General features: G+C 47.5%; 7 protein-coding genes across 7 annotated transcripts; 2 read left to right on the top strand and 5 right to left on the bottom strand.

Moving 5' to 3' along the window:
* Positions 1 to 6,290: 6,290 nt before the first annotated feature.
* A1O5_03657 (uncharacterized protein) lies at positions 6,291 to 6,482 on the bottom strand (the record flags this gene model as incomplete). Its single annotated transcript, XM_007744268.1, has 1 exon — positions 6,291 to 6,482. A coding segment is annotated over one exon (192 nt), but the record flags the coding sequence as incomplete, so codon positions are not given.
* A 4,506-nt stretch (positions 6,483 to 10,988) lies between these two features.
* On the bottom strand, positions 10,989 to 12,020 carry A1O5_03656 (uncharacterized protein; the record flags this gene model as incomplete). The annotated part of the gene is made up of 1 exon (XM_007744267.1): positions 10,989 to 12,020. One exon carries the CDS (start codon positions 12,018 to 12,020, stop codon positions 10,989 to 10,991), a length of 1,032 nt encoding a protein of 343 aa, XP_007742457.1.
* A 315-nt stretch (positions 12,021 to 12,335) lies between these two features.
* Positions 12,336 to 13,287, bottom strand: A1O5_03655 (uncharacterized protein; the record flags this gene model as incomplete). Its single annotated transcript, XM_007744266.1, has 2 exons — positions 12,336 to 13,212; positions 13,268 to 13,287. The coding sequence occupies 2 exons, from the start codon at positions 13,285 to 13,287 to the stop codon at positions 12,336 to 12,338; spliced, it is 897 nt and encodes a 298-aa protein (XP_007742456.1).
* Positions 13,288 to 14,312: 1,025 nt separating this feature from the next.
* Positions 14,313 to 14,996, top strand: A1O5_03654 (uncharacterized protein; the record flags this gene model as incomplete). Its single annotated transcript, XM_007744265.1, has 1 exon — positions 14,313 to 14,996. The coding sequence occupies one exon, from the start codon at positions 14,313 to 14,315 to the stop codon at positions 14,994 to 14,996; it is 684 nt and encodes a 227-aa protein (XP_007742455.1).
* A 583-nt stretch (positions 14,997 to 15,579) lies between these two features.
* On the bottom strand, positions 15,580 to 16,512 carry A1O5_03653 (uncharacterized protein; the record flags this gene model as incomplete). The annotated part of the gene is made up of 1 exon (XM_007744264.1): positions 15,580 to 16,512. The coding sequence occupies one exon, from the start codon at positions 16,510 to 16,512 to the stop codon at positions 15,580 to 15,582; it is 933 nt and encodes a 310-aa protein (XP_007742454.1).
* A 2,827-nt stretch (positions 16,513 to 19,339) lies between these two features.
* On the top strand, positions 19,340 to 19,923 carry A1O5_03652 (uncharacterized protein; the record flags this gene model as incomplete). Its single annotated transcript, XM_007744263.1, has 2 exons — positions 19,340 to 19,640; positions 19,766 to 19,923. The coding sequence occupies 2 exons, from the start codon at positions 19,340 to 19,342 to the stop codon at positions 19,921 to 19,923; spliced, it is 459 nt and encodes a 152-aa protein (XP_007742453.1).
* A 347-nt stretch (positions 19,924 to 20,270) lies between these two features.
* On the bottom strand, positions 20,271 to 23,030 carry A1O5_03651 (chitin synthase 2; the record flags this gene model as incomplete). Its single annotated transcript, XM_007744262.1, has 2 exons — positions 20,271 to 20,285; positions 20,334 to 23,030. The coding sequence occupies 2 exons, from the start codon at positions 23,028 to 23,030 to the stop codon at positions 20,271 to 20,273; spliced, it is 2,712 nt and encodes a 903-aa protein (XP_007742452.1).
* Positions 23,031 to 24,581: the final 1,551 nt, after the last annotated feature.

Raw genomic sequence — 24,581 nt, 5'->3', positions numbered from 1 at the left:
TATTCGTCGTAAACTCGTATTTATAGACGTAAATAAGCTCTTAGAAGATTTCTAGAGGTTCTCTATCTTATTTAAGTAGTTAAACTATATATTTAGTCTATTCGTCTTCGTCTAAATCCGCGATTCTAATCGCTGCGACTCGTACCGCTTAATTCCGAGAGCCTTCGCTCATCTAATCTAGTCGACGGAAGATAGCGTCCGGAATAGTGTTATTCTTCTCTTTTCGATAACGAATATTTAGCGTATATTCGCCGAATTCGTCGATTTATCTTATAAGCCTTTTTAACGGGTTCTTTATTATCGCGAGGTATTTAAGACTCTCGTAATCGATTTAAATCGTAATTATAAAGCTATTGTTAATATATATACGCTACATCTATAGCGTATATTTAATAGTTAGTAATTCTTTCTCGTATATAGAATAATTAATTTCGGCCGGAGAGAGCTTCTTTTCGTCGTAAGCGATCGAATAAAGTAAGATATAAATCGTATTCTATTATACTAATCGGTACTCGATCGCTCATTTACTCGCGTCTATATCGATCTCGAAGCCGTCTTTAATAATGTTTACCTAGGCTAAAATAGATTTAGATACGGTGAGTTCTTTAATTCTCGTAAAGAAGGCTTCGACTTTAGCTATTTACGTAATTTTTTAGAATCGCTTCTTTCGTAGTTCACTATTCGATTCTTTTAGTAACTCGAAGAGAAATAGAGTAGCGCTCGTAAAGACGGGAAATATCTCGCGATAATACTATACGATTTCTAGAAATTATCGTACTTCGTATATATTCGTGGGGCGTAGTTAGTTTAGAATTACTTAAATCTTTAATATAATAAGTCGTCGAAAGTCGAATTTAACTATAAATTCATAGAATTCGAGCTTATTAGTAGTAATAATATATTTCGATGGTCGTACGAAGAGAGTATTTTCTTTAAGAGTCTATAAAATAAGCCGAAGATATTCGTAATATTTCTTAATTATATCGAAGAAGATTATAATATCGTCTAAGTAAACGATAAGAAATTTATCTAAAAAGCGTCGGAAAATATGATTTATTAAGATCTAAAATATTACGAAGACATTAGTTAATCTAAATAGTATTTCAATATATTCGAACTTATCTTCTCTCGTATTAAAGATCGTCTTCTTACGATTCTTCGTAATTACTCTTATCTAATAGTATTCTTATATAAGATCGAGTTTAGAGAGAATATAAGCTTTTCCGATAAGAAGAAGATATTCTTAAATTCGCGGAAGCGAAGTACTATTTTTCCTCGTAATAGTGTTTAGTACTTTAAAGTCTACGTATATTCGTTACTTACCGTTTAGTTTTTTTATAAAGAGAACCGGGAAACTCTAAGAACTCGTTAATTCTCATATTAGATCTTATCTTAGTATTTATTAAATCTAGCGTAATTATTTCTTAATATAAATTAAGGAGAGTAGGTAAGCGTTTACGTTAATTAATTCGGTATCGTCCGTATTAATATTATACTCGTAATTCCTTGTAGACGATAGTTACGTAGGTATCTTCTCTTAGAAGATCTCGTTAAACTTACTTAGGAGATTCTATAGGCGCGGATCGATCTATATTAATTAAGATACGTTAGCTTTTATAGACGTATACGATTAGTTAGGTTTCGCTTAAATAGTATATATTACGCTAACGACGTAGAATTAGTTTAGTATTCGTAGAGCTTTCTCTTACTTAACTTTCTTAATAGCGACGACGGTTACGACTAATTACGTTAAGATATATAGTTAAACCGTAAGTAATTATAGTATATAATACTCGTTTAATTTATCTTATATCGTAATAGCTAGCTTTATCTAGTCGATTACGAAATTAGTTCGTCGTAGTTAATCGTATCTAAGAATAATCTTAAAATCTAAAAGGTCGAGGACTTATACGATAATTCGAGATTTATACTATTCTATTCGTAGCGTAACTAAGACACTTCCGAGTACTTTAGTGAATACTCCGTTCGCGACTTTAATCTAGTCTATATCGTTATTTCGTTTCTCGACTATAAGCGAGGCTTTACGAACGAATATATTTAAGATATATTATCGGTCGGCGCCGAAGTCGATTAAAATACGGACTCTATACGGTATACTCCGCTCTATAATTATTCTCTATATTAAGTATATCGGTATCTATTCGGAGCGTATTATATTAATGGCGAATATAAGGTCGTATTATCGTAATTTCTTATATTCGTCTAGAAGACTTAAAAGAGTTTATTCTAAAATGACTTCCGTTATTTTCGAACTACGTCTTTTCCCGAAAACGCGATCTTAGAGAGTTTACGGCTTTTAGAGCGAGATCGCGAAGAATCTCGATCGTGGTTTCTTACAAAGCTTCGGCTACTACTTCGTTCTTAAGTCGGCGTAAGCGTACGTTTACGCGGATATATAGTTCGACTAGGCGAGCGATTCTTTTCGCTCCGTTATATATGGTTACGTACTTAGTGCTCTATGGATTCGTACTTAAAGTAGATATCGTTATCTTTACACTATACTCGCTATTTCTTAATATTTTTCGTAGAACGAGTGCTTAAGAAGGACTCTTACCGCGTGCCTCTACGAGGGTTTCCGAATACGGTGTAAGCGTAGCGAGTAAGTTCGAATCTTATCGTATTACTATGTTTAATGCGTTTCGCGACCTCGATCTAATAGTATCGATTAACCTAGGCTACGTATACTTCTAAGAATAGTACGTCGTATTATAAGTTCTTAATCATTTTTAGTCGTAATTCTACGTTAAGATCCGTACGAAACTACTTCTTAATATTCTCGTTGAACTTAGACGGAATAATTCGTAAGCTAATATAGACGAGTTTAGTAACGTATTAATAAACGTCTTAACTATTCTAAATTATTACATTCTATTTATTCCTTAGGCGTAATTATTTATTAACGTTCTTAAAGATTCGTCGGAGCTAGTCGTAATAGACGTTAAAGATAGTTAAGAAGTGCCGATAGATTTTAAAGAGGCGATGTATCTTCTTCGTAAGATAAGAGAATAACTATATAATTTTTTCTCGTTCGTCGGCTTATTATTTACGAACGTTATAAAAGTTAATCTAGTTTACGAGGTTACGTAAGTAATCGTTAAGCTTACCGTTCGAGCGGTCTTCGTCGTACGGTTTCGGCTTCTTTAGTTTAGATTCGTCGCCATGGTATACGCGTTGATCGGCGTTATTCTATATTATTACGAGGTTTTCTAAGACCATAGCTAAATAATTTATTTACGATTAATTATTAATTTAGGCCTAAGCTAAGATTTATAAGATAGTAGCTTAGTCGAATTAAGTAGATTAGATATTATCGTCTATAATTACGAGTAATTATAATCGTTCGTAATTATTCGAGATATTTAGTGATAAGTGATTCTTTATATAGATATTTATTTCTTAATATTTTTCTTTTCTTATCTTAAACCTCGACCTTCGAACGCCGAGTACCGTAACGTCTCGTAGGTTTTCGTAAAAATTTTAGTTATCGTGACTATACGTAATTATTTTATTCCTCGGTCTATAGCGTTATCGTTTCTAATTAGTCGACGGTCCCTCGGGTAATTCGTAACTAAATTCGATAGATATAAGCTTTTTTCTTTTTAGTTAGTCTTCGTTCTAGTGTACGGTTTTTTAATAATTAAAGTTAATTTTCTAGCTTCCTTATCATCACTAAGTGAGCTTTTCGTATACTTTTAATACGTCACGAGAGCTTACGAAAGCGAAAGTTCTTCTCGAATTAGTAGTAATCGCCGATAATAACGTATCAAGAAGAAAAAAGGAATAGTTTCGGAGAACGACGATACTTCTATCTTCTCTTCGACTTAAGTTCTCGTACTATAGAGTTAGGGGTCGTGAGGGTTTATAATCTTAACTTTTTAAAGTTATAGAACGAAGTGCTTCGCTTCTATAGAGTATCGTTTAGAGAATCATAGATAGCGTAGCCTCGAGGCAACCGCCTCGAGGCTTCGCCGTCGTTCCCTTAAGTTCGTAACCAGTTGTAAGGTTACGTACTAATGGAATAGGCGTTGCTACCAACTGTGAAATGAAGTGTAAAAGTATATTGAACTATTCTTAATCTATCTGGTCGGGGAGGCTGCTTTTATAGCCATAATTACTAGCGTCTTGGCGTATTTCACACAGGGATGGTGGAAGTAGCAAGGAAAATACAGCCCCTGGGCGCTTACGGTTCCCTTTCAAGAGGTTGATAAGGCTGACTTGGGCGTATCACCGGGGCTGGGTAAGCTAAACAGCTCTAGCGTAGTTGGGTACGTTTCAAGAAGAGGCAGTACGGCCTGAGGTGAGGAGCTCTGGCCTTTACAGAAGCGGGACATTAGGCTATAGCAACAGTCCCCCACCTTGTCCTAACCTTCTATCATTTAGGACAGAAATCATCGAGGTTCAACAACAATAATTGCTACTTTTATGATTACTTTGAATTCCCGAATTTCCTCAGACCCATTAATTAAGGCAGTTGAATATATCTAGCTAAGTCCGCATACCATAAGTAATGAGCGTGCCTGACTGGCTTAATGACTCTCGGAATCCCCCTACGTAGATTGTCGTCATCTATCCTCTCCTAATCTTCCTTCTTACCCTTGTCTGCCACTTCCAGATGCAGGATTTCGTTGAAAGCTTTCCGCTAGCGCCAGATGATTCTGCAGCTACAAAAGAAAACGAAACTTTAGACATAGGAGATACATCATTCATAGAGTACGACTTAATTCCGCCGGGTTATGCGGATATTGTCATAGAGCAGACAGACCCTACGGACGAAATTAATCCAACCGCCGAAGTTCCCGAAGCTCGAGTTCCACTCTATAAGAACGAATCTTCGGGACACAAGAGTATCAGCCAAACCGAAGAAGTCTCACGCCCTAAGCAGTCGAAATACACCAAAGAAGTTCTCATTTATAGCCTCCAAATTCTTCTAGCACATCGCCTCGGAGCTCTAGTCACGAGACGAGTGCAGGAGACTCACAACCTTGTAGACAAATTCCTAGGGTTGCTAGCAATGTCTATCGTTACTTTATTAGTCCTAATATCCCTTAGACATCTGGAGACCTCTAGATCAGTGACACTCCAGGGGTATCGCACACATAGAAGATACGAACCGCTCATAAGTCTATCAGACCCTTAGACTCTATTCGTTGTCTTCACCTTTTTTACTTTGATGGCACCATGGTTAAGGCTTCTTTTTAGCCTGATAGGGTAATAAAAGCTAAAGAGAGAAAAGTTCTCTGTCTCCAGAGAATATATATCTACAAAATAGGTAGACTCGATGTTAAGTGAGAACTCCCTATGATAAAGTTAGAACGCACCTTAAGTGATTCGACGTTCTCAATGTCATATTGTACGTCGTGAAAGATTTTAAATAGAAAGGTGATAGAATTTAGTACCGAAGCGACGTGGGCAGAGAATTATTGCAATAGACTTATAGAGATATATTTCTCTAGGGGCAATACTAGGAGTAGCTCATTACTGGGCAAATAGCAAAGTTTACGTTATCCAACGATCAGTTACAGCTCTTCTTCGCCGGGAGCAACCATTATATTTTTTCTTTCACATTTATCCACTCTATCTCTAGGCTCGTAAGGAGTGCGGCGACGAACGTACTAGTAGAAAGATAAAAGATTAAATTGATTACCTTATTAAAAGCGTACAGGACCTGAGGTAGCTGTTTAGGTGCCACAAACTTTCTAACTTCCCTTGACCCAGCGAAAAGCAGAGCCTAGGTGTTAACATCTGGTGTATCGACCTTTAGCGAATGTAAGAGAACATTAGCAAAGATGGGCATCTAGCTTATCAAATCAAAGCCGAGCCCTTGTAAACCCTAATACGATTTTCAGCCTACGTAACTGGTTAACGGGTGAATAGTTATATATAAGCCTATACCGATGACCATAAGGGTATAATCGATGTAGATAAAGATATTTAAGTGGCCGAGTTTAGTCACCATCCCACCGGAGAGTAAGGTTCCGACTATTTAGGAGAGAAACGTTAGTATATTCATCACTCCGCTGTATATGGGAGAAGCGTCCTTAATAACTTGGAACCACCTAGGAAGGCAGTATATAACGGCGAAGATACCGCCTAAGGCGAAGATAGCCGTTAGCTACTGAAGACGACCGTTTAGCGGAAGAGGAGGTTCATAGGTATTAATACTTAATCGCCCTTATAGAACTACTATACAACAAAGACAGCGATGTTAGCGATGTTACCTCCGAATCCTAAGATAGAGCCGAATGTCACGGATATATAGACCCTCTTATTTAGAGAGTAAGAAGAATCATAACGATAGATAAAATAAATAAAGCGGCACCGACGAGATTAACTTTCTCAATGCGATCTAAAGCTAGCCCATTTTCTAACTTTCTACTAAGAGAGTAGAAGGCGAGAATCATAGTTAGTGTAGCCGCGCCGCCCGTAGACAGATTAATATAAAAGCACCACCTCCAAGAAACGTATTAGATAAAAGCCCCGCTAATGGCGGATCTAATAATTATCGTAACGCACGGGTATACAGAGGTCGTTCGGTTCAACGTGGATATTTTATGAATCACAATGTATCGGAGTGGAAGGTGGTCAATAAATCCTTCGTCGACAACAGACCTAGGAAGTTCAAAGTTTCTATAATGCCTATCTCAGAGTAGACGGCTGGAAAACCCTAATTCCTGCTAATGAAGGCAACGTGGCCGCCGCTTCGCAGAGATTCTAACACGTTCGAGGTTTCGTTCATTTCCACACCAAAGTCCCAGTCACTAAATATAACCAGAACGCAGCGCAAGGCGTTAAGAGCTCGCTAAGCATAGCCTACCGAGAGCGCGAGTATTTCGAGTAAGCGTTTAATATCTTTAAAGAGCTCCTATACATTAACTTATTCGGTAAAGGTGAATAGCTTGATCTGCTCCTGCTTTAAATGAAACACACAGTCAACGAGGAAGCATATAAGAAAATACCCAATCGGCCGTATATACACGAAGCACTATATATAGCTTGTAATGGCTGCGACGATATCTTTACAGATACTGAAGCACGAGTGTTGCCGTTCCAAGTCTCCATGAGATTCCGAAATGTGTGTCTATCGGATAAGCAGCCGCAAAGAATAGTGCCACTAAGAAAAGGGCTAATTAGTGGGCGCACATTATGTCTTTCTGGAAGCCAACTCTACTACTTACCAGGAAAGCTTGCAATTTTTGACGCATACATGATTCCGTCACTCCGCTGACCACATACTCTTGAACCGTATCCCAGAGCAGTCTATCTAGCAACTCCTAGTATTTAATGACTACTTTTACATCGGCCACTTACACTTCTAACCACTTTCCAGCAAGGAGTGCATTCGGCGCAAGGAAATTGGGCTAGATGAACGTCCAGAGCTTGAAGTAGCTGATTATAGCCTCGATAAGCTAAACCTTAGAATTATCGATACCCGATTCGCCCCGAATGGGAAGAAGATCATCGATATTAACATCGTCCGGACGCAGGAGGTACGAAATACCACACTTATAGTGTACACGCTTCTCCTAGAAGTATGGAATCACTAAAAGGCATTTTAATAAAATGATGTCTTCCGGGTCTTGTTTCCAGCGGCTTTTATTATTAAGACTAATACTTCGGGCTGTATATAAGGCTCGGACAGTATACAGTGCTACTTAGCGGAGTTTTTCTACCTCCATCAAGCTACCGGCAGTGAGCATATAGTAAGCAACCACTTCTACAGATCTCCGATCACGTCTTCGAATTCCTCCATCAATCTATTACCTTACAAAAACCAATTATAGCCGGTAGCGGGATCCATCGTACTGGTACTCGCTATGATGGTTTCAGCAAACCATATGATATTGCATAGTATAGCAAACGTAGTGCAGTGCTGAGCCGGAATATACACTATTGTTCGGCGCTCACTATACGAGAGCGGCTATAAGGCGGAAGCTATTCTTTATTGAAGGCAAGCATTGCGAAAGAACGGGAAAAAGTCTTCAAACTCAGCTAAGAGATCAAGATAACGTCGTAATTAAGCTGGTCCGGGTAATGTAACTGCGAACGTTTTGTGGCCCTAAGCAAATATGGATTCGTTTAGGAACCAGTCGGCAAGCATAGCGGCTCTAATAACACCGATCTTATTGCTATAGCGAAGGGACTCGCCCAGACATTCGAAGAATTAAATATATCCGTGTGAATTGAACCTGGTATATTATCCTCCTACTTAGAAGAGCTGATGTCTAGGTCTTTTAGGGGGAAGAAACGATTTGAGCATGGTTGAGCGCTATTGTCCATAGCTAAAATGTTCTGCTACTAGGCCGTTTCAATCATCAAGGTAGATTCGGGGGGTCGTAGCGGCTGCTGAAGTGTCTGCATCTCTTAAGCTCTAGTACAATGGTATAATGGTAGCGGATACTCACATAGGTGATTCTGAAGAGGTGGTTAACCTTGCGGTTGACTATTCGCAGAGCCTCAGTAAGCGCTTAAGCGTCGCTCGCGAAAGAATCATCGGCCTAGACAATCGATGTTAAGCGTCCAGCTTGTAGAGTCGCGCCACTATGGCCCGAATGTTAAGCGAGATTCCTATGACGATGTCGTAGTTAAGCACTTACTTTAGTCTCGGCTTCAGTCGAGGCCGCTTGGCTGCCGAAGACTAATGTGTATCGTTGTCCCCAGAATACAATCAACTTCACGACTAGTGTAGCTAGGATATGGGCGAGCCTTAGTACACTATTCTAGTCAGCTACTAGTACTAGGGGGCATGCAAATAGGAAGATTATTACTCGCCTTAGTTTTACGCCTTTTAGTATTCCACACTAAGAAGTTAGTAGTGATTAGTCTAGGCGATTTTAATTAGCTTACTAAGCTCTAGAAGCGTAAGGCCGCCGCTTCGTGCTTAGTTGTGACATTTTAGAAGCTTTCCAAGATATCAAGTCAGCCGTTTTCTTTTCTTTTTTGCGGTCCGATGACGAGGTAGAAGAAAGATGGTTCTCGGAGATGGGTGCCGAGGGGCGAGAATAGATAACCTGGGGAAGGCGGTTAGATGATGAGAGAACTAGAGCGGGTCTTTATCGTGGCGCTCTCGCGCCTGGGCCGAGTCTCTACGTCAGCTAGAGTATATTCGTCCGGGCTGGCGTAACCTAGTTAAGAGATTGGCGAGGGGAAGGGAAGCTTATTGGGCAATACTAGTCGTACTGGGTACTCCGAAGTCCTATACCAAAAGTTTATGTCCCGCACCCGCTTTTTCCAATTGACGAGTGCGCACTTAACGCCTACCGCCCATACAAAACCCCATGGCGACGAAAGACCTAAACTATAGACTAAAGACTTCTCGTAGGTCCGCCATGTTGCCCGTTCGATGGAATCGACGCCACAGCATGTTGCCCAAGTTTATTAAACACTTATTCCGATTTGAGTCGTTTTCGGCCATGGCATGGACTGCCAACTCCATTTTTGCGGATCGCTTCAGCTAAGTCCCCCATATTACCCGTCTGTCCATATCTACTTTCTAATATGACCGCCAGGTCGTTTAGGTAGGCTGCTAGATCCGGGTCGCTCTTAGGTAGAGCATCAATCGCTCGCTCTACTTCGCGATCGCGTCCTTGCGGCTCTCTATGCTTGCGTCCGCCTTCTTTCGATTTCGTTGTTCAGTGTCCATGTATATAGATCTTCAGCTCTGCCCGCTTTGCGCTCATTGACGCTAGACTATTTACCTCGATTGTAGTTCAGTCTCTTACCGGAAGTCGCGAGGAAAATCCACTAGTGCCTAGTGGGGAAAGGTACCTACGGTTGTTGTAAGCTGTAATCGAGGAGATGTTCGATATTGAAGTGCGATGGCTAGGTGCAGGGGAAAGTGATGAGTTTCGTTAAATCTACGACGACTCTTATAGCTTAAACCTTTTCTGAGAAGCGTAAATCTAGTAGAGAAAAGCTAGTTAGTAGGTTAGGCTGTCGGTGACATTTATCGTCTAAAAGCTAAGGGCATTTAGGTCAGGGTGACTATTATCGATTGTACCGATGATATATCAATAGATGGGGGGTAGATGTAGTATAGGGCGGCAGAGACAGCATCCTAGACGTCTCGATACATTTTGTCGCAGAACGAGCAGTGCGACATCTTACGCCATTTAGCTGCAGGCATTGGCGTGATTGAAGCGCTAAGGATATCAAGGTGTGGCGCTGGTCACGTGGCTGTGCGTGGCGATACGTTACTTTTTACACGCCGCCGTACGTACTTCGGTGGGGCAATTAATTAGATACACTATTTGTGTCATTACGAAGGACTATGCAGTAATGGTGATACCACGATAAGATCCCATTGTCGACGATTCGTCATTGAAAGTGGAACTAGCTAATGCAGATTTAGGAAAAGCGCCTGCACTAATATTCTTGGCTTTAGTGAAAGAAAGTTGTAATGTGTCCGCAGGGGTCTCCCAATTTCGCAACTCACTGTAGGTAGGTTTCGGGAACGGCTGTATGTAAATACTATACTATAAACTCATTCATCGCCAGGATTAGGAAGACGTGTAAGTTAGGCAGCAGGCTTGGCTAAATGAATGAGGGCTACAGCTGAGCAACTATAGCCGAGGGCAAAGGGACCCTGAGCCCGAACTGGCTAGCATCGGGCCAGCACCCCCTGTGAACTCGCGCAGTGCTCGGACGTGCTCCCCGGGGCTCCCCCCGTGCTCTGCCGTCGCTCCCTCGACGCTCTCCCGTGCTCGGCCGGGCGCTCCCCATGCTCTGTCACGTGCCTGATTAAAGCGGCCTGGCTCCCTTTCCTGAACGAAAATGGCAATGGACGAAACTCGGTTCGGGGCATATATAATGTATATATATGGAAATAGGTGAGTGTTGAACATGCGTGTTGTTGGCGGGTTTCTCTCTCTGCGAGATGGGCAAGGATTTTGATTTTTGGCCCCCGTACCTAGGTATACGGGTAGCTATATAGGTTGGTAGTTCCTCCATGTCTCTCATGTTGTCGCACGCTATGACTTCCCATCCAGCTTCGTAAACGCCCTGGGCCCGCCGGTGATCTGCAGCCAGTTTTTGTCGTCGTAGTGCTCGCGGCCCTCGATCAGGTGGAACGTGTAGATGATGCGGCCTTTGGCGGACGTGTTCTTCTCGCTCTTGTGCAGGATGTTGCCGTGGATGAGCACCAGGCTGCCGGCCTCGACCTCGCCGAGGACGTATTCCTCCTGTTCCTCTTCCTCTTCCTCCCCGCCCTGCCGGCCGCCTTTTGGTGAATCGGGGTGCTCACAGTCCCGCGGCCACCGTCCGGCTTCGTCGTGCACGCTTTCAAACGTCGTCCCCGCGGACCCGTCGACCTCGCGCCGCACGAAGCGGTCGCGGATCGGCACCCGTCTGTGGCTGCCCGGCGCGAAGCTCAGGCACCCGTTCTCCGCGGTCGCGTCCTCGAGCGCGATCCAGAAGCCCACGGCCGACGGCCGGTCCGTGTACAGGAACGTGCTGTCCTGGTGCGGCGGCACCGCGCCCCCGATCTCGGGCTGCTTGCAGATGACCATGCTCTGCAGCAGGCGCGGGTCCTGATACCCCAGGTCTCGCGCGATGGCGGCGTTGCGGCGCCCGACCTCTCCCATATGCGACACTGCTCCAAACTCGGGAACCAGCCCGTGCAGGTTGTGGCCGATCTTGTTGATGGCCTTTTCCTTGGGTTTAGTCAACTCCCCCGTCCCCGGCTCGAACGCGTCCTCCTCGAAGAAGAAGCGCACTTTGTCCCCCGACGTCAGGAAGTACTCGTCCCCCACGTGCTTCTTCTCCGTCGGCTTGCCTGTCGAGTCCGTCCCCGTGGTGAACCGCGTCATCGGGTGGTCCTCCAGCGGGAACTCACGCAGGAGTTGGTGTGTTTTGGAGAGGAGTGTCTGGCATGTTTCGCGTGGGAGGTATGAGGGGATTATTAGGTAGCCATCGCGCTGGAACGATGCGACTTGTTTGGGTGTGAGACCGAGGAGGGGTGTTTCTGATGGCAGCGGATCTGGGGAGATTCTTGAGGGCGCCATCTTCGATCGCTAGGTGGATAAAGGTTCGGCGTAACGTAGATTTGCGACTTTGCCAACAGGTACGTAGTGTCACCGAATGCTATTAATGATGTACCGAGTACATATGTCTAAGGGAAAACTGCGGATTGAGACTCGACTTCCCGCTGTGACATATCCACGGCGGAGAACAGCGCGGGGAATCCCAATCGCCGCAATACATCTGAGTTATGCAACCACGTACCGAAGTAGTATGTCCCCTATATCGAAAATCCAGCGCAGATGCCCTTTTGACCCTGGAACCTCTGATGCCCCCAATGACAACCAGCACCCCCTAATTCAATCTAACCGTCGTTCCACCAGCTTGGGCAGAAGGTCCTTTGCCACGTCTCCTTCTTTCCCAAGCAAGTTGGTGAACTCCAGGTGGTTGACAATCTTCTCTATGTGGCACACTAGGTAGTCAGAGACGAGATTGCGCAGTTTGTCAATTTGCGCATCGCATGACACCGTATTTGCATAGGTGTACTTCAGCAGTTCGACAACATCGTCGACCCGCTGTGGATGCAGTTTGAACCTTGACAAAGTGAGCCGGAGCTTTTGTAGCACAAGTTCCTGGAGCGGCTCAATGCCATACTTGTCAGAGAAGACATAGAGTTTGGCGTAACACAGGAAGACCGGTGTGTAGTCCTGGCAGGAATCTTCATTGACTTCCGGCTGCCACGGCTTTGTTTCCTTCATGTATGCTTCACTCTTAAAAGAATCCCATACCTGCTCACCCTTGGACCTTGATTTGTTCTTCTTGGACCGCTTGCTTTGGGGCACCCAGCTATATGGGTATTCGGATGGCTCTTCAGGTTCATCTGCTCCAGGGGATACCGCTGGCTCAGAAGGTACCTCTAGGTATTCATCCACAGCAGGAGCTGGTGCTGCATAGTCCAGGTGATTGGAAGAATCTTCGACGGGGGTGTCTAGTTCGGGAGAAACGATACCCGGCTCGGCGGCAGCGTAGTCACCAGTGTATGCGAATTGGATGACTCGAACAAAGGTGTCCTCATCGATGTCCTCAAACACTGCATAACGTCTCTTTGCCTCCGCCATACCACCTTCGACCAGAGCGGCCATAAAGCTGGAAAGCCGGGTGGCGAGTTTGGCATGAAGGTAGAAGGGTTTTGCGGCTGGGCCAACGAGGAATTTGAAAGGTTCCGAGTCGGCGAAGCTATGCAGCATGAGAAATCAGTCGTTTTCGAGGGGGATGTCGTTTGCAAACATACCTCTCATAAGCGATGTCCATGACTGCGGTGCGGCCGAGATCAAGACACTGCTGAGGAAAGAAGGAGGGCATCAAGGAGACTTACCGGTCGTCCACAACATAAAATCAACAGTAGGGTATGTAGGAAGCATGGTAAGGTAGGTAGAGAGCTTTCATTCCCGACAAACTGCGTGAAAGGACGAATAAATCGAGGCTCCCAGGTGACACGACATGGAGTGACGTGTGCGACCGGGCCAACTCAAAGGGGATGGTTGTATTTCTGTGTCGTTTGATCATTTGCTAGCCTTACTGTGCAGCATGGAATGATTGGGGTTGCGAATGTTCTTTTGGCGATCGTTGTGGAATGGGCGACAGTGAGGCTGAGGAGAGTCGAGATGTTACCCTGTTTGGAGTAATATGGAGTGGGTCGTCAGAGCCCGTCGAGCCGTCATAGCTATCTAGGGATGCCCCGAGCCCCGCCATCGACCCAAGCCCGCTACCCACCAACCCACCAACCCACCAATCCACCATCCCACCACCCCACCAACCCTGGAACCCTGGAGGCCACCAGGCCTAACAGTAGTGAGCCTCCCCTGTGCCCGCCTATCCTTAACTGGAAGCTCTGCTCCTCGCCAGCCGACTGGCCCTGCACCAGCTTCAGCCCCCGCCGAAGAACTCTATCCGGCATCCTGCGTCCTGCCCCTCCTTCCAAAAAGCTTCCAGCCGCCTGCATTTGATCGAGAACAGCTCCGAAGACCAAAACAGAGGTGGCTGGTACAACAGCCGCCGCCGTCGTCATGGTGCGAAAAGACTCTCATCGCATGCCAACCACGCAGGCCATGCACGCTGCATGTCTGTCTCAAAACCCACGCCTTCGTCAGCTCGATCCAGCCAACTACTCCGTTCGTACCTATCCCACGTCCGAGTTGGAACTGTCTGGTTGGGGGTTGTTTCCTTTTCAACCTTTCGCTCAACTAACGCCAATGTCGTCTCCTCGCTCAGATGCTATTTCCATCGCGTCGTGAACACCATCTGATTGCCCCTCCTCCTTCTCCTCATCCGTCTCCATGCCGGTAATCGAGCAGAGGGCGCCGGGCCAGGGTTCGGTGTATCCGGCTGTCGTGGAATCGACAACGGCACAGAGTCAGTGGTTAAGCTACACGAGCACCACGGAGCAAGCATGGGCGACCACATCGACTCCAGAGGGATGGGTGACAAGTTACACAACCCAGACCGGCTGGATCTCCAGTTATACCACCACGACAGATTGCAACTGTGAATGGCCATCCTCCACACCCATCATCGTCACTCCAACTACGACAAGTGTGATCCCCGTTCAAACCACCACGCCTGCAGGCGTCATTGTCGTTGACCACAGTCAGCATGGCCTATCGCCCGGCGCTGTGGGCGGCATTGTGCTCGGCGTCTTCTTCGGCGTCCTCTTACTCTTCCTCCTGTGTCTCTGCTGCTTCCGCAACTACCGTGGCCGCAAGTACTATGCCAGCGACTCGTCTTCCTCCTCCTCTAGTCACTCGCCGCGACGAAAACCGCCTGTGGTCATCATCGACCCTTACCCTAATCGACCCGAAGCGAATCTCACCTTCGTCGGCGGAGGGAACTACCCGGGCACCAGGGTCATGGTCACAAAGACGCAGAAGATCTTTATACGGCCCCCGCCCGTCAGGCAGGTCAGAACAGTGAGGCAAACGAGGAGGGCTGAGAAAATTGTGGTCGTGGAGGAGGACGATTGAGCGAGCGGGAACAGCCTGAGCGGAAATGGGGATTGACGGGGATTCCCCCCCCCTTTATCTCAACGGCAGGGGTGAGTGAGTGATGTATTATGATAATGACACGAGACTACGGAATGAGGAACGGGGTCTGAGGGTGGGCAATTCTGACATTGATGAGCAATGACGGCATGCACATATAGGAGGGCCTGAAATGATGTGGGTTTCATTCTGTTTGCATTTAGTTACGCAGGCCGGTGGAACGAGACCAACCGAACGGGATCGAAGGGAAGGAAGAAATCAGATTTAGAGACCGCGCACCACACCATAATCACACAAATTACGGAGTGGTTATATGAATGAAATCAATAGTAGATACACACAACCATTTATATGGCAAGAAAGCTTCCTGTCGTCAGCCGTTCCGAACATCCCTGAGAACCAAACCAGACCAAAGCATCAGTAAAAGAAAGACGCCTTTCGAAAATCCCAAGTAGTTACACCGTACATAGCTAGGCTGCATAGCCACACAGCTAGCCAACTAGCTAGGTAAGTGGCTGAGTCTGATGTACCGAGTAGATCATCCGTCCGTTCATTTCCTGAGAAATCAACCTAGGTTCAATGGCGTGGTGGCATTGTACCAGTTGTAGGACATGCTCCTCGCATGCCCATTCGCACCGGCTTTGGAATTCGCACCCGCACCTGTGTTGCTTGGTGGTGCCATCGGGAGAGACAGGGGCATGTGCATCGACATCGGCATGGGCATGGGCGACATCGGCGGCATTGGGGGTGGCGCCGCGTAGTGATCGTACCGGGGCATTGGCATGGGATAGTAGTGCACTCTCGGTGCGGCCGGCACGGGCGGCGGAGGACGCCTGGCTTCGAACGCCGGAGGTGCTGGTCTGTGGTACGACTTGATTGAAGGCGCGCTGGACACGCTGGACACGCTGGACGCGGCGCTGGACCTGCTGGACCTGGAGGAGCTTGAGCTGGAACTGGAACTGCTGGAGGTGGAGCTTGAGTGCGAGCTGGGGCGCGAGCTAGAGCTGACGGAGGAGTGGCTGTCGTCATCATGGTGATGGTGGTGTCGAGAGGATCTTGATCTTGACTTGGATGACTTGGACTTGTGCTTTGACTGTTCTGCTGGCTCGGCCGGTGGTGGTGGTGGAGGAGGAGGAGGCACATGGGTCTTTGGTTCGGGAACTTCGTCCACGTCTTCGTCGTCGCTCGGGTGAAGAGCCCCGTGCATGACCGGGGAGGAGGAGAAACTCCTGTCTGCTGCCCTTGCATTTGCATTTGCATATGCCTCGCCTTGTCGTCTCAAATTTTCGGGACTTGCACTCAGGTCATACGGGAACTGAGCCCTGCCTTTGACATTCCCTCCGCCGCCGACATTGATATTGGGGGATTTGCTCCGTTGACAAGCCAAGTATGCCAACGGTCCCCGAAAAGCGGCAGTGGGATCGCGGTTTACTGGCCGTTTACGAGGCGGAGGGGGCGCAACTTTGACCCATCCTTGCGGAGTGAGGATTGTTGGCATTATGAGTTGATGTGAGAGTCTCAAGATGGTTGAGGGAGGAGCTTTATGTCAATGAGACGCACCTTGATGCTGTGGGCTTTAGTGTGGGAAAGAGAAAAAGGGCTTGAGCACTCGTGAACAGGATGTCAGATACAGAGCTTTGCGTGGTGGTCGTTGTAGGTCGTGTCCTCTGAGACAATTTTGGAAATTGAACTCCCAGCCACATGGTTTTGACTGGGGGTTTGACGAGGCTGGGAGATTCGAAGCCTGGGCCATCCCAGCATCACCACTCGACAAATCACTGCTTTCGTCGTCGTGAGACCCGGAGGGCAATGACGAGTACAGGGTATCTGCGACATATTCACTGGCCTGCATCCATCCAACGCATACCAGGTACCAAGTAGAAAAAGACCGTTTATTACCTTGGGCTGCAGGCAAACTGATACAGGGGCCCAGCCATGTCCCAGCCTCGCGTGTTTTTAGGTGGGGAAGTCCGTCACGTGGGATCCTGGCGGCTGCAACGGTGGATCATGGGGGACTCGAAACGCAGAGGCTGAAGCCTATCCGAGATTAACTGCTGACTTGTCTTGGTTTCCATGGAGTCGTCAGAGTTGTTTCGGGAAATCTGTCTTGCTATCGCGGTCTAAAAGCAATGTCTAGGTCTCAAAAGAAACGATAGATTGACCCGACAACCAGCACTCGCACTCATCCACAATGTCCGATGGTTCTGGTGCTGCCGATAATCTGGTCTGCGAAAGCTGAGGCCTCGGATGACCGGGACTGACATGAGCACTTCAGACCTTCATTGTTTACACCTGGAAACGCTGAGTAAGACACTGGATTCGATAGGGAAAGTAATTTTCGTATGTGGACATTCGCGCCTCTCAAAACACCGCCGTTGGATGGTCACTGGTGTCCTCCCTGAATGCCTTTTACATTTCCACAGATATGAGATGCGGCAGACCTTTCAAGATACTCGGCGTGTTTCCCACCGCCAGCGAGTCGCCACAGATTCGACTCGGTTTCGACGGTTTGCGGGAAGAGACCGGAAACATCGTCCGGGAGGGGATTTTTGTGCTTGCTGATGCTCTGTTTTGAACGGCGTTCGATCCAAAAACTCTCAAGGTTTTGGTCTGCCGGCTTGATCCCAGACCGAATAACCCTAATCCTGATCAAGTCTGGATCCAAGACCCGTAAGCACTGCTACCGTGAGCACGAAAGACCATCAATATCAATGTTTGCTTACATTCGGAAGTTTTGGCTTTTCTGATCATAGGAAATGAAATTGCATGCGAGCAGCTGCATCCGCCTGTATTCAAGTATGTCATGACAACATGGAGGATTGGAGCCAGTGATCCCTGCTTCTTCACGGGCCATGGCAAATTCCGCAAGGTCAGCCAATCCTGTGTTTTGCCACAACCCTTCTGTCCTAGGGTGAAATCGCATCAACTCAATTGCGTGCCTGTGGACAATGGGATCCCGGCAATGAAGCCGGTTACGGCAAGGTATTCTATGCAGAAGCCAAGGCAAGTATTCACACCAGCAGCGTCTTCCATATCAAGCTTGTCGACGAGCTGTGGAGTCGACGCGAGCAGAGCTTGGAACTCAGACAAATAGTTGTCGAACATCATTCGGATCGATATATCTTCGACTCCAGCCGGATCATGGTGGCCCAATATTGTATCTGAAGGTAGTAGGCTCCGATGTCGAAGTGGCAAGAGGATAAAGGAGTGGAGCAAAAACAAAGGCTCTCTCTCACCCCGCAGTGAAACCTGTTGAATGAATCATACCATGCCCGCAGCAATATCCGACCGTCATGAATGATAGATTGATCGCTATATGGCCAACTGGCGCGTTCGTGGAGGGATTGCAGTCTGCCGCACAGACCATGAACTATTCTGTAAAAGTAAAAGTGACTTTCTCGAAGAGATTGAAAGCATTCTGGCACATCAGAGAAGTTGCTTTGATGTCCTGTCGCGGAAGTAGTAGAAACCCCAGCGTTCGTCCTTGTCTTGGGGTATTTCGAAGAGAAGAGGTCTCAGGGCGATATAGCCATCACGTCGTCGTCCCGTCGAGCTACATTTCTCGCAGTTTGGCTTTGTCTCGTCGCACCGGACCTTCCTGGCTTTACAGGTGACGAATCCGGTGCGAACCTTGGGAGCATGGCGCCTTGAGCGCTTGTGGATCAAGGCTAGCGAGTTAAGCATAGTTTACAAGCTCGTTTATATTCGATATATAGCCTTCTAATTTCGAGACCGTCAGTCACTCTGACTTGATCTATCATGGCCCGGTGTGAACGGAGGTTCGCATCTTTTAAAGAACATCTGGCATCGAGGATCGGAACGATCGCTGTTTGTAAGCGAGAAGCACATGGCCTGGCAGCTCCTGTGCCGAATGGCAAGGCGTGACATGACAAGGACGATCACTTTGATTCAGCACTGGATGCCTGATGATTGTATGTAGTGAACCCTGTGGACTGAGAGTTTGCAAGGATGGTTGTAGTCGCCATTTTTAGAAATAGATATACATACTTCGTACTTTGCCGCAAGGATCTACGGCAGATCATAGATTGGGATCCTGCCATTGGAGCCTCGTCCAATTTTCACTCGGGAACTTCGTGTCACCGCGAGTGTGAAGAGAAAGCTTCTGGTTCAATGTTTGGTTTCCGTAGCGCCACAAGCATATCGAAGATGCCTGCTGCCCGTGCACGCCAAGAGGTTTTTTAGGGCCTTGGCACTTGAGCGTCTCCTTCATACGAGTCTGATACGAGGTACCTCTCCTATTATACTTGGTACATCCGTTCCCTACACCCATCCTGCCCATCATCTCGTCCTACGGCTCCTCGACCATGTCCTCCTCTGCCGCTGATGCGGCATCTCCGAGTCCTTCTCCCTTCAATTATATTCTCTCATTTCTGCTTGTCGGCATCTGCTGGGGCTTCACGACACCCTTCATCCGCAAGGCCGCTGTCAACTACACAGCTCCATCCCATCCTTCCAGCACCGACCCGACCCGATCCTGGATCTCGCGACAGATTGCGAAGGCGTTCTTCACTGTCGTGGGACTTTTGAAGACCCCGACTTATGCTGTTCCATTGCTTCTGAATTTAACGGGGAGTATCTGGTTCTTCTTGTTGGTTGGACAAGCTGGTATGTAGACCCTCCCTAGCGTGCAATCTGCCGATCTTGGAAAATGATGTCTATCTTACCTGTCATTCTTCCTCTTCAACGCTGAGGCATTGCTCAACATTGAAGCAACTAACCGGTGTGCACAGAATTGTCTCTCACTGTACCGATCACCAACTCTTTGGCGTTTCTTTTCACTGTGTTGGGGGAATGGTACGCTGAGGGCAAACTCATTTCGAGAGACACCTGGCTGGGGATGTTACTGGTATGTGGTGGCATCGGACTCTGCGTATGGTCCAAGACTTGACCTGGGGTTAATGTAGAGAAGTAATTCTGGACTGAGATAGGCTGGGGTATAGACAACTATAGATCGAAAAGTGAACATAAAAGGCGGAAAAGAGCGCAACACACCACCATTGTAGTGGATTTAGGACTGGCCCTCATCTATTCAATGTTCTCTTGCCTGAAGTCTACCTCCAAGTCGCAAGGAACTCCCCAGTGTTCAAGCGTTCATCCAATTTCTTTGGGGTATCTCGCCATTATGAAGCACTCGTCACCCAGCGTATATGTACACAGTATAATATAGAAACCGCTCAAAAGTCGTCATACAAAATGCCGCTCGTCTATCATCATGTATTGTGACCCTCCGTGAAATCATACACCACGGAACTGCTTGGAGTTAGCAAGAAATCGTTCAATCGAACGCGATCGACTTACCAGCCGCACGATCAAAAACCAACACGCGCCAATGAACCTGAAAAGGGACAAACCCGCCACCGACCACAGGATGACCGCCAAATAAATGGTCGAGTTCTGTTGTGCCGTGTCGCCGGTATCGATTCTCTCAAACCCCGAAACATTCAGCACGGCGGCTACTAAGATAAAATTCGTAATCATCCAAGCCGTGACGACATTGCTCCGGAAAGACTTGTAATAGTCCTCCTGTTTGTCCGCCGGACTCTGTGTCCTCACCTCTTTCTCTGCTTTTGTCGCAAATCGCTTCAGTTCTGCGTCATATTGGGCGTTCAAGTCGCCGTCATCTTGAGGAATCATCACATCAACCATCCCACCGGGCTTTACATTCGCACTTGGAAGTTTCTCGGCCTTGTCATCTCCTTTGGTGCCCCAAGTAATGTCATGAGTGTTGCAAAATGCATAGATGTTGAGGACATTGATGTAAGTCGGAGTAAGGACAATGTATTGAATGAAGCACGTGAACATGTGCCAAGGGTCGAAGAACAAAAAGCTCGCCACGAACCAGAGAAGGTATGTGCTTGCAAGGGATACAATCAGGCCGAAGAAGGTGCTGTTATTAAAGATGGTCGAAAAACTGAAATCCTTTTGGGCAACCTCGGTCTGGATTGACCTCACTGTTAAGTAGATCGAAGCAAAGGTTAGCCAAATCATGAGTATCGACCAAAAAATAACCATTGCCAGGTAAGACTTCTTGGAACCTTGAGGTCTGTTGCCCATGGATAGGATGAAGCAATATAGCAGCGTGCCCAGGTAGATGAACTCGAAGATGACCCCCAAAACTGTACCAGCGTTCCCCAGCGGCCCAGGTGAGCCAAGAGAAGCAGTCAGAAGTCGGAAAACCAGGAAGAAGTTTCCAATTGCGAACCAGGCGAAAAGCATGTTGATCGTCTGGTACGTGAACTCGATCAGAAACATAAACTTGCGTATCGCGCTGTGGTTGCTGCGCCAGAGCTGGTAGACATGCGCCACAGCATAGACTGCGGCAAAGAATGAACCGTTCAGCCAACGTCTCCGTTGAAGAATAAACTCGGCGATGCCATCGGGGACATCGGTCTCGCCTGTGGCCGATTTAACGTATTGAAGGATCCATTGACAATTGCGCTTGCTGACGAGCTCGAAACAGAGGATTCGATCTTCGGCGAGATACATGTTCGCGGTGAACACTCCAGCGTCTGCGTGCATGGTTTCGCCTTTGAAGTACTTCTCGAGTGGCCCTTCGCCGTTCTTGTCGTTCTGCAAAGCAATATAACGATAAGCCGAAAACGCGCCAGGGAGCACCGAAATGAAGCCGAATGCTGATTCCAAAGGCTTGTCCAAGATATTCGACATCTTGTATTCGAAATTTTGCGTGGCGACCAAAGGGTTGTAGAGCTTTTTGCCGTGGTCCAACATGACCTTGATTTCACCGCAAGCACCACCACAAGAGGGTTCCAGGTCAAAAGCTTTCCACAGCTGGTAGATGGAGTCTCTACCGGGCTTGGTTCCCGCATCAATGAGGACACAGATATTGGGCTCCAGCACTCGACCGAAGGCTTGGAAGAACCACCGATGTGAGTTGATCTTTTTCTGGTTCTTCTCCTTCAAACAAAATAGCAGCTGAACGGGAGTGGCTGATCGCGGCTTTAGCGACACCTGAGTCCCCTTCAATTCTAGACCCACTTGAGTGGTGTATTCGTAGATATGAGCGGTGACGTCTTTGCCATTGACTTGTTGTTTGGCAATGCCATCCTGATAAACGCCTAGACCGGCTAGGACCGCCCTTGTCCTGGGGTTGATTTTGGCACGGCCATCGCTGACGATGCAAACGACGATCTTCTTCCACGCCTCTTTGCCCCAAGTTTTGCTGCTGTTGCGATTGCACATGAATTCGATGTTCTTGAAGACACCAATCATGGTTCGGGCAAACAGAAACTCGTCCTCGTTATACATGGTGACGACGATGAACAATTCCGTCTCTCTCGGCTTTGCGAACAGTCGCTGTCGCAGAGTAAATCGCTCGTTGTAGAAATCTGAGGGATCGCATGTCGCCGCTGAGTATCTCATGTGGGTAAACTCGTCTCTCTCCGGCGGTTTCGCATGAGGGACATTAGCGAGCAGTTTGGGAGGAACCGGGCAATCAAGCACTAAATTGCCATTGAACAACTGTACCTCTTTGACTGTCTTCCACCTCCTTATCGGCGCCGGAGACGGCGTAGGACGCGCTTCGTCATGGTAACCGTCATAGTTCATTTCCTCTTGGTGCGGATCGGGGCCGTAGGCGGCTTCGGACTGAAGAATGGGAACGTTGTCGTTATCCAGACGGTATGCCTGGTCCGGCGTGGGATAAGGATCCAGGGCATAATCGCCCTGAGGATGAGGTGAATATGCCCGATTGTAGTAAGCGTCATGATGTTCCTCCGGTGACACAATGTAGTCATTTCTTCCATAGCCTATGTCTCCTCCAGGTCCGACTGGCAGCTGTTGTTCATACTGCTGGTTATGTCCGTGAGAATGCGGGATGTTTTCTATTGAGTATGTGGGCTGCATGGCCAGGCGGTCGTTGGAAGCCGTGGGCATCTGCAAGTGAAGCTGTTGCCTCGAGTGCGCTTCGTCTGGATGAGTATAGGGCTGTAGCGGCCGGCCAGGAGAAGGGGAGCGAGAGTCGTAGTGAGGGTTCATAGCAGGAGAGTAAGGGCCGTCGCGTTGAGGATCGCCTGGGGAACAAAGTTCAGTATGCTCTCCGAGACCAAATAGAGAGGAGATTCACCGATGGGATTGTATGCCATGATGGGCCAAAACGGGGTCGGTTCGTAGCGGAGAGAGAAAGTGGTCTGTGTTCAGGGCACAGGAATGTGAGGACGAAGCGAAGGCGATTCGTGTGTCAGAATTTAGAATCGTGAATGGTCGGACAGTAAGAGGAGTCGTGGCATGCGATCTGGACAGTGTGGAGTACCTCGTATACGGAGTATTATTGTTTACCCTTCTATTACTGGATCTGACACTGGGGCGGATTGGTCATGTACTTGTATAGACGTGCGAAGTCGACGCCGGGCGCACTTCAAAGGAGTCGCACAGAACGAAGGGATGGAGTCTTTTTGGACAGAGGATATCGAGGTAGCCGGCCGGGCGATGATATCGAGGTACATGTGAGATGGAAAGAGTGCGGTCGTTGGGTTCTCAGCTGGGCGCAATGCCGTGCAGCGCCTCAACTCTCTCTCACCTGCTCTCACCTGCTCTCACTTGCTCTCACTTGCCTTTCTGCTTGTGGAAACCGTCACTATTCCGACCCGCCTAGCGACTGACGGGCATTGGCTGCTGTCACTTAACCAGCGGGCGCCACGGGCACCGACTGGACGCCAGCCAGTTAAAGCCAGTTAAAGCCAGTTGAACCCAGTTAAAAACCAGTTAAAGCCACGCCTGGAAGTCATCGCCGCAGAAACGCGCCATGACCCTTGCAGCAAGATGATGCACCCACGTTTCTTGGTTTCTTGGTTTTCGCCTCTCCGCCTGTCACGCCGTGAGCCCCTTTAGTGCCTTGTTTCTATTTATTCTCTCGAGAGATTTGGGGATTTGCCATTGATTTGCAAGGGTGTTGCTTCGAATCATTGAACGGGGATTCCGAATGATCATCAAGCTGGACTTGTTCTTTACTCGGTACATTACTCGTCGACAGTCGTAGCACTCTGTCCTCGGTGAAAGTTCTCCTGGTGCCTAATACTCCGTACTACTGCATGCGTAATCTCCCAAGGCGAACTGCAGATTCTAGCGCCTTGTGGCTGTGCAGAGAGTGTTTCATGCTTCCCCAGACTAGCCCTGCCAAGTGCACGGAGGGCTCAGCCTCGCACCTCGAAAGGCTGACTCCCTCCTCTTCCAATCAAGTCCAAAGCCTCAATCCTACAGTAGCCGCGTTATCGTCAAAAGCCTATGGAATCGGTGATCATAACTACATAGGTATGATTCTGCCACGCAATGCCAATACTGCGGGGTCTATGCTGACCGTGTGCCTCGTACGATTTTCTTCAAAGTCTCACAAGTTAGGAGATTTCCAAGGTTGCGCGGCCAGGGAAACATTCTTCAATCCAACGAGAGTTTTCGATCCCCAACAGTTACCACCCCGTCCCTCGTGGATCCCACCGCAAAGGCAACGTCTAGAAGACTAGGATTCCTAGCCGCGTAGATGGTCGCCACCGTTGTCAAACAGAGGGCAAATCCGTACCCGAGCCAAAGCCA

This window comes from Cladophialophora psammophila (assembly GCF_000585535.1).
Source record: "Cladophialophora psammophila CBS 110553 chromosome Unknown aczJe-supercont1.4, whole genome shotgun sequence".
Taxonomy (NCBI): Eukaryota; Fungi; Ascomycota; class Eurotiomycetes; order Chaetothyriales; family Herpotrichiellaceae; genus Cladophialophora; species Cladophialophora psammophila.
Note: the sequence above shows the minus strand (reverse complement) of the source record. Positions and strands in the feature narration are given on the sequence as shown.